At 37.4% G+C, this 15,511-nt stretch overlaps 1 protein-coding gene across 28 annotated transcripts in view; it reads right to left on the bottom strand.

The window, feature by feature from the left end:
* CAMK2D (calcium/calmodulin dependent protein kinase II delta) overlaps positions 1-15,511 on the bottom strand; it is a 308,198-nt gene that overhangs the window by 28,725 nt on the left and 263,962 nt on the right. For 6 of the 28 annotated variants that reach the window (XM_061419310.1, XM_061419320.1, XM_061419312.1 and 3 more), the window contains exons 14-16: positions 12,029-12,088; positions 9,801-9,842; positions 7,332-7,380 (exon numbers count right to left, since the gene is read on the bottom strand). In XM_061419310.1, the coding sequence (XP_061275294.1) occupies positions 7,332-7,380; positions 9,801-9,842; positions 12,029-12,088 (151 nt within the window). Of the gene's footprint in view, positions 1-7,331; positions 7,381-9,800; positions 9,843-12,028; positions 12,089-14,904; positions 14,938-15,511 lie in introns of all 28 variants that reach the window. The other 22 variants (XM_061419327.1, XM_061419334.1, XM_061419329.1 and 19 more) reach the window with 6 other exon arrangements.

Raw genomic sequence — 15,511 nt, 5'->3', positions numbered from 1 at the left:
TTTATATCAGTTAAAGAAAGTAATTAAGTTATAATCTGAAAAGATAAGGAGCCAGAGGGTAGTAATAAAATACTTGAGAACTTGTACATATTAACTTTAGCAGCTTATTAAATTTTTATCAGGTATTGGGAAAAATAGATAACATAAAAGTTTACAATCAATATATGCAGCTGTATTATAATGTAAATTAGATCTTTAAAACTGATCACTAAAATTTTGATTATATAAACTGAGTTGATTACCTCCTATTATTTCCATATAAAGTAATATCTATGAATAGTAAATGTTGTATTTTTAAACTCTGAATTTTGAAAATAAATTCAAAGTTAAAAACCTGATGGCTGAATCAAGATTTAAAAACTGATAGAAGGGATCTTATAACATACGCTTTCAGAATTTATGAGGATTTAATAAAATAATGCTACATTTTCCCTGTGGAGTTTTCTAAAACTGCACACAAATATTTACAGACTTGCTAAGTAAAGCCATTTAAAGAAACTTTAAACTGAGGAATGGTATTACTATAGAATGAGCTTACGCTTTTCTAATGATAAAATTAGTAGCTACATGTTTTTATTGGTTGGTTTCATTTGCTTTGATTTGATTTCAGACTTTGTTTTAAGCTGGGGTTGGCAAGAGCTTTTGACCCCATACTATTTTGTCAGCAGGACTAAATAAAGCTGAAGCTATCACTGATGAATTTAAGATTCAAATCTCACAGAAGGCAAGAGAGTAAAGAAAAGAAAAGCAGAGTGAGTACAGTGGTAGAGTGGAATAAATTCTGCATCAGTTCTGTAAGTTACTGATCCTGATACAAAAGATAAACAGGTAGACACACAATTTGCAAACAGAAAATTTTCTTACCAAATCTTTTTAAAAATCAAAGTTTGGATTAGAAACCTAAAAGAAGTTACTAATACACTGTTCTGGGCTTCCCTGGTGGCTCAAATGTTAAAGAATCTGCCTGCAAGGCAGGAGACTCAGGTTCAATCCCTGGGTCAGGAAGATCCCCTGGAGAAGGGATTGGCAACCCACTCCAGTATTTTTGCCTGGGAAATCCCATGGAAAGAAGAGGGTGGCAGGCTACAGTCCATGGGGTTGCAAAGAGTTGGACACAACTGAGCAACTAACACACACACACACTACACTACAGGTCTTCTAAGATACTTTCAACCTGATGGAGCAACATAATTATCCAAAGTCTTTAAATAAAATATCCACGAGTTGCTTGATTTGCAGATTCTTCTGAATGCATGCAAAGCAAGTACTGAGTTTCAGGCTTCATGAGGATGGGAAGGAGACTGGCACCAAGAGGGCCTCTGCCCCAGGAAAGCCTACACAGAAGCCCTGATCTGCACTGAACAGTTGAATCTCAGTGTTTAGTCATCACACTGTCTGCTCATGCCCGGATTTACAAAAGATACACACACAAATCTCAGGAGTCAAGTGATTCTGTGGATTAGCTGATACCATGACATCCAGGTGTCATCACATACCAGGCCCCACTCAAGAGATAAGGCTGTCAGCTCCTGTGCCCTTAAACTGGGCCTTATGCAAACATCCTATGCAGCTTCATTACCTGTGATTCTATGCAGCATCACTTGCTTGTCAGCAAAAGGAAAAAGAGGAAAAACAAGCCTGAAGTCTCCACATAGTGAAGTGAAAGTGAAGTCGCTCAGTCGTATCCGACTCTTTGCGACCCCATGGACTGGGGCCTACCAGGCTCCTCCCTCCATGGGATTCTCCAGGCAAGAGTACAGGGGTGGGTTGCCATTTCCTTCTCCAGGGGATCTTCCCAACCCAGGGATCAAACCCAGGTCTCCCACATTCCAGGTAGTCGCTTTAACCTCTGAGCCACCAGGGAAGCCCTGCTGCTGCTGCTGCTGCTGCTGCTAAGTCACTTCAGTCGTGTCTGACTCTGTGTGACCCCATAGGTGGCAGCCCACCAGGCTCCCCGTCCCTGGGATTCTCCAGGCAAGAACACTGGAGTGGGTTGCCATTCCCTCCTCCAATGCATGAAAGTGAAAAGTGAAAGTGAAGTCGTGAAAAGTGAAAGTGAAGTCGCACAGTCATGTCTGACTCTTCACGACCCCATGGACTGCAGCCTACCAGGCTCCTCCATCCATGGGATTTTCCAGGCAAGAGTACTGGAGTGAGGTGCCATTGCCTTCTCCGAGGGAAGCCCTACCATAATACATTTTTGCTTGTAGTACAGAGCTCCACTGGCCTACAGCTGTAACAAAGATGAAATGCAGCAAGAGATCCAGGAGGCTGCTGAACGGTGAGCTGAAGTGAGATGCTGGAAGCAGGATGAGTGGCAGAGGGCATGTACTGGCGCAGAGGAGCTCAGTGTCGACAGGTGCCACACAGCTCTGGCATTTAGGGAAAGAGCAGCAGGTGGGCCAAACTGTAGCACACCTATTAGGAAGAAGTAGCTGGCTCTGAGCAATGGTGCTGTGCAGGCTAGGAGGTGGAGAGGCACTGCAGCACACAAGGACAGGCCCGGGGCGATGGCCACAAACCATAGGATAAGTCTTGACATGTACACAGAGTTGAAAGGGCCACTGCTCCGTAGCACAGGCCTTAGGTACGCCCACAGCTATGGACAGCAGTACTGTCAGCACTGCCACTTCCTCATCAAAGGCTGCTGCTGCCAGCTGTTTGATAACACTGGAAATTAATTAACTCATGAGTTGCTAGAAATATACTCAAAATTGAATGACTATTTCAATAATTATGGACCTAAAAAAATCATATTTTGAAAACATAAATTCTATACTTCTTTAAAGTATATAATGGTGTGTTATCACAGTGCTTCTATGGCAATAAATGCTTCATTAAGATGCTTATTTGTTTTTAAACTATTAATATCTCTCCATTACACTCAGTTTATTGACATAGCATTAGAGATAATATTTGGTTTTTGAATCCAGGGCAAAATTAGGAAGTTGCTCACAAGGGCAATATTAGGAAGTCAAGTTGTTGTGCTGGAGAAAGAAAACACAGGACCAGAAGCTTTTCACAAACAAGAGCTGCAGAGCAACTCCGAGTTCCCTGAGGGTGACCATGAGCTTGGGGAGGAACATGTTGTGGTTCTCACTAAATGCTTCAGGTTTTTAAGGAAAAGAAAAGAAAGGGACTTTTAGATATGAAGTGCCCATATCTTGGGCCTCACTTTTCCAGTTAAGTTTCCTTGAGATTTATTGAACTAAAAGTAAAAAACAGCTTAAATTATAGCACAGATTTATGTAAAGCACAGAGAAGAGTAATTTGACTGAGTTGCTGAAAGCTCAACTAAAACTAGCTTACAAAGAGAAGTGGAGCTCAGACAAATAGCAGGCATTTAATAAATACTCCATTAGTGAATGAAGAAACTGAGATAGCCTAAATACAGATCAAGAGTAACAGGGATTGAGACCACTTGAAAGCCACAGGCCATTTTAAACGGAAACTAACAAGCAGAGTTGAAGGAAAATGGGTCTGTTCCAATCCTGGCTTTCCAGGTTCCACTGAATGGAAAGGACCATTAATCATCCACCAATTAAAAAAAGAATCCTATGATAAACCATAATGGAAAAGTATATTTAAAAAAAGTCTGTGTGAAAAATGACAACTAATGAGAATTTTCAAACATCCGTAGATCCTATTACTCTAAATGCACTTCAGGTAATGTAGCGACCCAGAGAGTTAAAATAATTTTTAAAAAAGCTACACACAACTGCTAGTCTTTCTCTTCCTCCAGAAGAGGCCAGAAAATGGCACTCTGTCACTGGCTCCCCTGGTTTCCTCCTTCGAGTAGGTCACCATGCTGTGTTAATGTCCCCCACCCCGTTTTCTTTACAGCGTCCCCGCCAGGTTGGTCCTTGGGGACGGGACAGAATGTGATGCCACTGGCCCAGGAAGCATGTGATACAGTGCTCAAAGGATCAGCCATCAGCATGGGAAGATGCGAGTCTAGGTGCCGCCTTAGGTAGGACAACCAGAAGGAGGGGATGGAGCATATGCGGCTGCACAGAGGAGTGTGCTATGGGACTGTGTCCTGAAGAGCATGTTAAAAGGTGTGGTGCTTTCCCTGATAACAAGGTTGTATACAGAAAGGAAAGAGCTGAAAAGTGTGTGATTGGAAGACATGCAATTTTGTGGACAGGATATAGTCTTGTAGTGAGCATATCATTTTGCTCAGGTTATACACCTGATCGGTCTCTGTGAGTTTCTGGACATTGTATGTGTACCTTTGGGTTCTAACAGAGCTAGGCCATAAACATATTGCCTACCAAGCTATTCAGAGCTATGGCAAACTCTGAGGTACAGAGAAAAAGAGTACAGTCCTCAGATGAATAAATATATTAGGGTCTTCCTGAAAGACAGTGCACTGATAAATGCAGAGATCCCCACAGTCATATCATCACCATAGTCTGTTCAGTTCAGTCGCTCAGTCGTGTCCGACTCTTTGTGACCCCATGAATTGCAGCAAGCCAGGCCTCCCTGTCCATCACCAACTCCCAGAGTTCACCCAAACTCATGTCCATCGAGTCGGTGATGCCATCCAACCATCTCATCCTCTGTCATCCCCTTCTCCTCCTGCCCCCAATCCCTCCCAGCATCAGAGTCTTTTCCAATGAGTCAACTCTTCGCATGAGGTGGCCAAAGTATTGGAGTTTCAGCTTTAGCATCAGTCCTTCCAGTGAACACCTAGGACTGATCTCCTCTAGAATGGACTGGTTGGATCTCCTTGCAGTCCAAGGGACTCTCAAGAGTCTTTTCCAATACCACAGTTCAAAAGCATCAATTCTTCGGTGCTCAGCTTTCTTCACAGTCCAACTCTCACATCCATACATGACCATTGGAAAAACCATAGCCTTGACTAGATGGACCATAGTAAATATGTTAAAAATATTTGACAGTTTTATATACCACCTGTCTTACAGTAAAAATGACAGCCTGAGTGATCGTTCAAAGAAGTTTTCTAGACTTAATGTTTTCTGATGTCATTCAATATTAAAAAGGTTAACCGCCAAAAGGCTGTTGAGTCTTAGAGAGAACACAAATGAAGCCTAATGCATTGTATCTATGACTCTGTGGCCACAACCACCCTAGGAAAATGAAACAGACATGTAAACTTATTCATTGAGTTCAAGGAAATGAACCAAAGCATTTTGGGCTCAGTTATCAGCAGGACATTTCTTTCGATCTTAATATTATGCTTAATTTCTCTAACATTTGGTGTGTGAAGACTCAGCCTAACTATAAAGACAAATACTGTCTCAATTTGTGAAATCCCAGAAGAAAGATGAAACCCATATCATTATGACGTCAAGAGAAGAATTGTTTTCTGAGAAGTACTGACATAATTTCATTTCACCAAGTAAATATACGCTATGAAAGTGAGACTGTCAGGGACTCTGCTTATATATTAACATTTTCACAGATTAAAAGCAATCACCCTAAACTAATATGCAGCATAGTGAAGAGTCTGATTCAGGTGAGAAAGACCACATATTGTGATCACCTAAGAATAAACATATTCCTTGGAGGATGACTTGCATACAGTAAGGTTTTGGTATTCTCCTAATTTGATTCAGTTATTTAAAGATTCAGTCTCACCAGTGGATAATGCATAAGTTATTTCTTCTTTTTGAATCTTGCTCAAGAGAAGAATGTAAAAGTCATATAAACATTTTGCTTGACTGAAAAAACTAATGAATCCAAGATACTTATAAAGATGATGCTTTCTGAATCACTGGGAAAGCTTATTGGCACATCTGCTTAAAAAAAAATCTTTTTATCTAATATGACTGGAATCAATGATTCACAAAATTACTTCAGTTCAAATTTTAACTCAGAGGCAAGAGAGAGATGAATAGACCTACCAAATAAAATCCTTTTACAGCTATCCACCTTTCCATTGTAAAAAATAATGACTGACTACCTCTAGCAGAGCTAGGTCAGTGCGCTAGTAATATAGAGACTACACTTCAATAGTGTCAGCTGTTCTGCTTGACCAAAGAGGAAGAAGTCAGCAGAGGTGACTTGTGGTCTGTAGTCATTTTAATTTCCCAAATTGCCTGTATGTCTCCTTGACCTGAGAATTTCCAGGTTCTTTATTCTGCAACATGAAAACAAATCTTCAAAACTGTATCTTACCAATGCCACCTAAAGAATGAAAGCCTATGGTGATACTTTTGGTGATAGGTAATAATCTTTCCAGACAATATTTAATTATCTGATGAATCATTCCTCTTAATTTGTGTTTTACACTTCTTTTCCTTTAATACTTCTATTTTAAATATCCCCGTTTTTAACCATTATTTTTCTGGAATCACTTTTAGAGAGCAGCCTGTAGAAACTGCAGTTACATACAATAAATTGAGAAAAATAGAGTACAAAATTGCAGAAATAATTGCAGTGGAAGAATCTGCCCGACAATGCAGGGAACACAGGTTTGATCCTTGGTCTGGGAAGATTCCACATGCTGTGGGACAACTAAGCCCACGCTCCACAACTACTGAGGCCATGTGCCCTTGAGCATATGCACTGCAACGGGAAAACCCACTGCGATGAACAGCCTGTGCACCGCAGCTAGGCAGCAGCCCCTGCGCGCCACAATAGGGAAAGCCCAGATAGAGCAGCAAAGACCCAGCGCAGCCAAAAATGAATTTAAAAAGAAAAAACACAACTGCTGCAAGATTAACTTCTAAAACAACCCTGAGGCCCAAAACAAGAAAATTAATTGCAAATGTGTGTTTAGTATGCGTGTGCACAGTCCCTGAGAAGACGCTAGTAAGGGCACAGGCAATGACTCCTATATGGAGCTAAGAGAACCTGTGAATGGAGTGAATGGCAAGTGAACTGAATGGAGATCAAGAATATAGTAGAGAAGTGCATCAAAGTCTAGGTTTAAAAGGCTGCTAATTTCAGAATTTCACTGAAGGCCACTTGAGACCACTGAAAGTTTAGAAAAAACGGTTATTCTCATACTCCATTTTTGAATATAAGTTATTTTCTAGTCAGGCATAAATCTTTTGTATTACCTTTTAGACTGATACATTTACAATTTGATATTATGATCCCAAACACTCAATACTAGTTTTAAATCACAATATCCTTGAATATACTACATGTTATATATTGTTTCAAGATAGAGAAAATAATATGAAGAAAATGGACAAAATCAGGATATATAATTAAAATAATGTACTTATTAAAAGAAAATTATTTTTGTGTTTTAGAATAGGCCTAGTTCCTAAACTTACTAGTTATTTGAAATAAATACTTTTCTTCTGATGTATATGTAGCTGAGTTGGGATTTTCTATTTCTGGTTTAATCATACCTTTCACGTCTTCATCCTCAATTGTTGTATTTGAGCTCTCAGTTGACTCCTGTTGAGAAGAAAACACATTTAAAAAGTTGCAAATCATGAATATCTTGACTTTTCTTTTTTTAAAAAAATTGGCGAGTGATGTATGTATCATGCAAAATTCTTCAGCAGGCTGTGTGCATATGCTGACATGCAAATGGACAAATCTGTTACGTGGTCTTAACAGAAATAAAATGCCAAATGCTGCAAACATTTCAAAAAGGAGTACTCTGGTTGCCTAATCCCTGAAGCATGATAAATTGAGGCGATGTGTAGAAGCAGCCAAAGTATGCAGCTTGTTTTAAGAGCTGTGGAAGGACGTGCTGTGTTGCAGTGCCCCATAAGGTGCGCTTCCATACGGACTTATGAGAAGTGGAATATAGCAGACTAATGAATTTGAACCTTAAAAGGAACAGTTTTTTCCCCGAAATAATTAGCAATTAGCCCCCTCTTTGTCTAAGGCACAACATCAAGCAGTAAATTTGTAGGCTATTTATCAGCCTGACTTCTTTGTAGAGAGAAAAAGCATTTCATTGAGTCATTTGATGAAAAAGTTAAGGGTAGTACTAAGAGAAACTGAAGGTGCTTTTGAGAAGAATTTCCATGTTTGTGATCAGCACGATGGAATTATATGAATAATTTACTTTCAAGGAAAATTAAATTTTTTCCCATTCATTTCTAAATCAGAAGCTGGCTGTTCTTGATAAGAAACTCGCTCCCATTATGAAAAGACAAAGCTATTTCTTTGTAAAACTACAAATGAAGCTGCAGATTTATAAGCACACTTAAATGGACACTGTAGCTGCCAGTATTAAGATCTGTTCCTTAAAATGGATGATAAATTTTTTTCATTAATAACGTAGTAATAAAATATTTCTAGCAAAGAAATTTAATAATATTCATAAGAAAGAAACAATTTTCTACTTAGGATGATTAAAGGCTACTGCTGAAAAAAATTGGAAACTTCTAACCAATAGATATATAGTCAGTGATGAAAAACAAATTTTGGAAAATGATGCAAACATTCAGTGCACTTTTAGAGATTCAATATTCAAAAAATGATTTATGTAACTATGATATATATTTACTCCAAAGGGACAGACTAATCAAATATATATCCAGAGTCTCCACACACACAGAACCAAAGCAAAGAGTCTTCATGCGTTTCTTAATGTGACCTAGTATTCAAATTTAAACTCAGGATGAGGGTAAACCCATGCACTGTAAAAATAAACTAATTCATGTAAGCAAGAAATATCATGCAACAGCGCTTACAAATGACATAGCTAGAATTATCCAAGTGTCCGCTCCAGCTGCTATGCTTGGTCTTTCACTTGCTAATGGTATTGAAAATAATTGTTCTTATGTGTGATGCTCCTGACTATATGGAGTCTTTCAGGGACTTTAGAACATTTTAAGTGTCATGACTCTAAAATACATCTCATGTTAAGGAATATAACACTTCATTTTTTTTTTTACTTTAATGATTTTAATGTTGACCAACTAAATGTTCAATCAGAAGAACTGTTTTCTAAGACTTTAACACTGTTGATAATAGTAAGGAAAAGTAACCAGTGACTATACTTAACATTTGAGAAAGATCTGATGAAGTATTTTTTCCTTCCCTTAGAGATGTAATAATGGATGAGAAGTAATAAAGTGAAAAGATGGAATATATTCAGAAACTGTCTACCTTCATCCTACAGATGTGCTGTGCAAACAATTTACAGTGAATAGGAAACACTTTGGGGAAAAGTTTGGATTAGCCAAAAAATTCATTTGGGTTTTCCTGTACCATCTTCATGGAAAACCCGAACGAACTTTTTGGCCAAACGAAGAGTTAACTGTCTGTTTACTGAAATGCATATACTTCAACAAAAAACAAACATACTTCACAAGAACTGAAACTCCCTGACTCTCCTTAAATTCGTCCCAAACAACAAAAACACCACCAACAACAGGGAATTAAAAGAAAAAAAGAACAACACTATGACAACAGAATTAAACTCAAAAGTAACATTAAATTTAAACAAATAACTATAAACTCAAGTTTTGTTTTTTTTTTTTTGAAGACAGTGGAATGACATAGCAAGAAATTCTAAAATTTCATGCAGAATACATTTAAGACACAATGCACAGACAGGCATGGAAGGAAAAACAGATGGAATTGCTTAAGATACACAGTCATCTCGACATAAAGACTTGTAAACTGGACTTTTCCTGACTAATGGTACCATTCATTTCTCTTTTACGATGTCATTCATTTTTGTTTTGAAAGAAGTCTGTGTATAGTTCCAGATAAATCAGGCCCAAGAGAAAGTAAGGTAGAAAAGGGTAAGGATTTTCTATCCTAATTTGAGGTCATGAATTAATTCTGCTTTGAGTATTTGATGAGATGTGTAATCTTGTTAAAGCGAGATGATGTTGGTTCTTTCTGAATACCTTGTTTCCATCAGGGTTGTGGATTACAGTAGTTTGGGGCTCCTGAGTGAGAACAAAATAGAGAAAGAAACAGTTCGCATTGGTAAGTACATTCTTAACTAGTGTAGGGACAGGGCAGAGTGAGCCAGCTGCCACAACTAAACAGTGACAAGAGCTTAAGCGATGTTAACTACCGTCAGAGGCTGCGGCTGGCAAGATCTCTGAGGAAAGATCTCCCTGGTGAGCCCACGAGATACAGTGCTTTGGTATGGAGCAGCAGCATGCAAAAGACCTTATTCGTGATCAGCAAACAGACAAGGCTTTGAAGTCTGGAAACCTAAAGAGGCACTTGCTGTTTCACAAAGTCCTATTAACAGACAGAGCTTTCCTTTCTTCTTTCACCACCTGGTAATATCTGTCCCATGGAAAACTGGCACTGGAGATTAGAACTCTCTGAGATGATCTCAAATTGTCTGTGAAGACATTTTTCAGCTGTATTAATCTGAGAACCAATCATGCTGTCATAACACACAGAAAAATACTCTTAGAAAACCTAGAATCATTGGATCACACTTTGAAAAGGGCTATTGTAAAGAATGTATTTCAAAAGTCCATAAGAAATTATAAGGAACGTTTAAAGTGTTATGGAACTAATCATATTAATCACTATGATCTGAGATGTATTGCTGTTAAACTGTTAGTTGCTCAGTCGAGTCTGACTCTTTGCAACCCTATGGACTATAGCCTGTCAGGCTCTTCTCTCCATGGAATTCTCCAGGCAGGAATATTGGAGTGGGTAGCCATTCCCTTCTCCAGGGGATCTTCCTGACCCAGGGATTGTACTGGGTCTCCCACACTGCAGGTAGATTCTTTACCGTCTGAGCTACCAGGGAAGCCCCGTATTGCTGTTAAATCCCACGTTAATTTATATGTAAGAAATTTCTGCTTTATAGATTATATACATGGAAGATTTGTCTGTGAAGTCATGCTTTTCCATGAAGAAAATATTATTATTTTTCCTATTGTTTCTACTAGAAAATTGAAGAAATATTCCCAAGTGGAAAATAATAATTAAATAACTGGTGTAAAAAAATACTCAGTGTCTATACATCAGTGGCATGTTCGGTACTTTCATTACATGATGCCTCAGTAACTGGGAGTTACTGCAACCCACAGAGAATGTGCTTCAATCAGAAGCACTCTGCCCACTCAACCATCTCATTGCCACCAGTTTATGCTGCAGTACTTTGAAAGCATATTTACTGCTTCCTTTCTTCCCTTCCTTGGCTAGAGGTGTGATCAACCTGTTGTTTTGTTAGTAAGTAATCTTGATGAGTCTGTCCTTCTTTCAGATGCTTTCAGGTTGAGCCTTCTGGTTAACCTTAGGTGAAATAATCTCATAACATTATCCATTCATTTGAAATTAACAGTACAGAGGACAGTTTAAAAAAAATAAAAAACATGTCTGAAACTCATAAGTCAAAACATGGAATAGTTTGGGGGATATATTATGGAACTAAGAACACTGAATGCCAGTATTCAAACTTTGAATTTTAACATAATAGGGTCTCACAGTATTACACTGATTGAGTTGTTAATACTGTGAATTTGGTAGAAATGGACTAAACTCATGCCCATTGATAATTCAAAGCTCGGAGCTATGCAATTTCATTCTCTGGATTAAAGTGAAACAGTGATAATTTAATTTAAAACACAGCAAACAAAAAGCTTTAAATTATCCAGTGCCTCTTTATCTCAGAAAGTGAGGTCTTACAAAGCCCTGTTGTCTTAATAAGAGAGAATGGGAACTCTGAATAAGGTCTACATTTACTTTCGTCTAGCAATAGTCCTCTTAGCTCTTCTTGATGTCAACAGTTGCGTCATGAAGAGAAGAAACCACGGTTTGCATATCTACAGCTATCATCAGAAGGAGAGCTAAGAGAACCAAAGCGCATTCTACTGTATTTCTAAGGCAGCATGCAACACTTGTAACTACAGAGACCACAGCTATCATCCATACAATGGTCAACAATGAAATGAGATCATCTCATGTTAGAAACACACTGCTTGACAACTACCTTAACAAAAAGGAAAGAAATGAACTTTTTTTCATATCTTACAAAGCAAAAACAAGAACAAAATAAAAAAAATAAAGTAAAATATATACGTATTTATAGAGTGAAAGCAAATGAGAGAAACAACAAAAACAGTAAAGAACTTAAGAAGGGTTACAAAGAGTCCAGGTATACCAGCGCCGGGGTAGGAATATTTTCTTTGGGGCTGGTTACCACGTTGGCTTTGTTGTTTATCTGTAGGTATGCAGAAAATAGAAACAGAGATGCCTTAAACCCCTTGGTAGCCAATGTCTCCACACGCAGCATGTCTACATGGAGATATAGACATGAAAATAAAGAGCCACTGAAGATGAATGTGAAAGACACCGTGATGACTGACAGGAATGACGATCAAGCCTAGTCTCCGATGGTCACACCCAGGCTAGGACCACGTCTGTGATGGTGGAATGAAAAAATGGACTTGGCTGCCTTGGCTGAGTCACCTTAGCAGACAGACAAAGAGCTGCTTCAGCAGAGCTCAAATCAAGTGTCAGAGTATGAAATGAATGTAAACATTTTCATACTCTTCAAGTTGGATTCTGTTTCCCAGCTTCCAATCGTTCTCTGTTATGAATACATTGCTTTTTTTCATTTGATTCTTGAGCCTGAAGTCACACATAGACTGTCTTTCTCTGGGAAGCCATCGTCATTTTGTTTAGTAGGTATCGAATGAAAAACTTAGATCTTCTGAGGAAATGCAGGCTTTATAATAAATTTCTTAAAATGATAAAGTCTGGGTCTCCTTTAAAAAATACATCTTCAATTATAAATGGGCAAACTGAACTGTTTATTATGTGCTGGATGCAAAATGACTTTATTTTTCAGTTGTTTGAGAGGAAACACCAAAGTGTTATGGCTATTGTTGAAGACTACACTGGTCATACCATTCCCTTGCTTTAACATAACTGGTTTTGACCTTAAAGAAAGATAATTATCACTACGGAATCCACGCTGTGAAAACAATTCAGGAGGGTCAATAATTATTGTAATGGCCCACAGAGAAGACTGTTGACAAGTGGCAACTCAAAAGTGAGTTTCAAGTACTGGATTGAGTTTGGGTACTAAAGAATCAAAGACTAATAATCAACATTCATTTGAACTCATGCATGACAACTTACATTGTGGTTATCAAACAAATGTAAATTAACATTCATTTCTTGCACTCTATTACCTATTTTCTTTACATATTATCATCTAAAAAGACATGCCATGATTGTAGTATAAATATACTTAAGGACTTAAAGAGAAAAACATTCTGCATAAAATAATACCAGATGAATACTTAGGATCAGTTATACCAATTTAATTGTTTAGACTTTCTGGGAATCCTTTTTTTCATATTTCATACCTATGGATCATATTTAAAGTAATGCCAAGAGGAGGATAGAAGGTTTAAAAAATTAACTTGGGTGTGTAATATTTTGCTTTTCTGTTCATTCCTATGTGTGTGATTATTTGGTGTCAATACTATTTTAATAAGCTATAACACTGTGCTCGGTGACATGCAGGAAAAGAGAGAAAATTTGGGGCTCTTTACTGAAAAACTAGGAAACCATCAATCTATATTTTGTGCATAGTTTAAATTTTTTCCTTAAATAAAAGTGCACAGAACTTAACATAAAATTTGTGCAACAGCCAAAACAAAGAGATAAGAGAGAATGGAGTTTATTAAAGAGGGGTCAAAATTCAGTATTTACTTTGGTATAGAATATATAAGAAGAAGGATACACATGCAAATAATTTTCTATTTAGGAAGAGCGTTAGCAAAACACAGCTAACTTCTTATCAAATGATCAGAAGCACTCACGATTAAAGCACATGTGTATTTAATATACTACATTTAATTTATATCAGTGGTTGCAAAGAATTAAAGAGGAATACACTGAGATATTTTCTGTTTTGAGATATGAGACTTGTTTTTTTTCCTAGGATGTGCTTGTCAAGAACTGTTTTGTTTTAGTGGAAATGTCCCGTGTGCACACCTCTGCACACAGTTATCCGTACAAATGCACATCCCTCAGCACACCCCCCGACATGTGTTCACACATGGCACACACACACTGTCCTCTTTTCCAAATGAGGGCCATCCTGTCCGGATGAGCCATCCTTTATTGTCAGGCATGGCAAATGTTAGTTAAATGAATATGTGCCTCAACCACCACTTTTACTTGTGTTTAAATGTACAACTAAAAACTTTTGTTAAAGATTAGCTTAATGATTTTTTTTTGACTGTAGAAAATATTTTGAAGGTTTTTATAACATTAATTAAAGACAACAGGATAATTTCTAGGTAAAAGGTTAGGAGTATTTCCTTTTAAAGAGTTGAATATCAAGCATGGGCTCAACCACAGCTGCCTTTTAAATATACAAGAGCTCTGGCACTTTTGTCTTTGAAATGTATTTATTTTGTATTATGGATGCAGAGTATTATTTAAAAAATTAAATGAAATCAATATTTAAATGATGCAGTGAGTTATTCTTACGAGGCAGGGGCAAGATATTCCTATTTTTCAGGTGCTGAGTTCATTTAGTTTTGAGGTTAATAATTTTTTTTTTCAAAAGGTGCTTAACTAGATTGGGTCCATGGTAACATCACTTTCATGCTGTTTATAGAACTCCATGGTGGATGCATTATGGTTTATCTAAGAATCACTGCTATTTTGGTAATCATGCTTAACTATTTAAAGACAATCCTATAGTAGTTTTTCACTTTTCACAATAATTATAGACATTAACTCTGTCATAGTCTTTAGTTTTATAAAAAAATTGCACTGTCTTGTAAAAGACCCTTTAATAATATATGGATGACAGTGTAAACTTTTTACATGTTTCAAAAATTCCATTTCAAAGAAAAAAAATGATTGAAGATGGGCACTGTGTTTTGATAGTTAATTACCATTAACCTGTAATGGTCCTATACTTTCTCCACTTACACTAACTTAGGTAAACAAGACTAGTCTATTCCTAAGCGTGAATTTTCACAGAAGGAGAAATCTGGCAGAGATCCTCACCATCATCTGAACACTCGAACTGGACTTCCTTTTCTGAATTGACCAGTCAAAAAGAAAGGAAAAGAAAAAAAATATGACCGGTTGAATTTTTAAAGTATCAAAGCATGGAGCACAGAATAATTTTGTCTTTAAAGAGGAACTGTAAGTTGACTGGAAGAAAAAAGTTCTGGAAATGTTTCTTTCTATATAAGAAGAGTAGTGAAAATAAATATCTTAATAGAAACTATGAGCTCTGCATCACTGAATACCACAGAAAAACAGAGGAGAATAAAACATTTGGAAAATTTAAAATACCACATTTCCACCAATGTAGCACTGGGGAAAAAGCAGACATCAACAGTCATTACTGAAATTTCTGTTGAATAAACTAAGCAGAAGGAAGAGAATATTAGATTGAGGAAAGGAATTAGTAAAAGGTAAATGCCATCCTAATGGGAATCACAAGTGCATGATCATCATAGCTCTGGAAATTCCCAAGTCACACACAGACAGGTGGTGAAGAAATGACTGGGCATGAACATAAGTGACAGATGATATTCTCTGTTCTATATTCAAAATGAACTGACCACTTGACTTTGGGTCAAGTTCAAATGTTAGAAAATTAATT

The sequence above is a fragment of the Bos javanicus genome, chromosome 6 (assembly GCF_032452875.1).
Source record: "Bos javanicus breed banteng chromosome 6, ARS-OSU_banteng_1.0, whole genome shotgun sequence".
NCBI lineage: Eukaryota > Metazoa > Chordata > Mammalia > Artiodactyla > Bovidae > Bos > Bos javanicus.
Note: the sequence above shows the minus strand (reverse complement) of the source record. Positions and strands in the feature narration are given on the sequence as shown.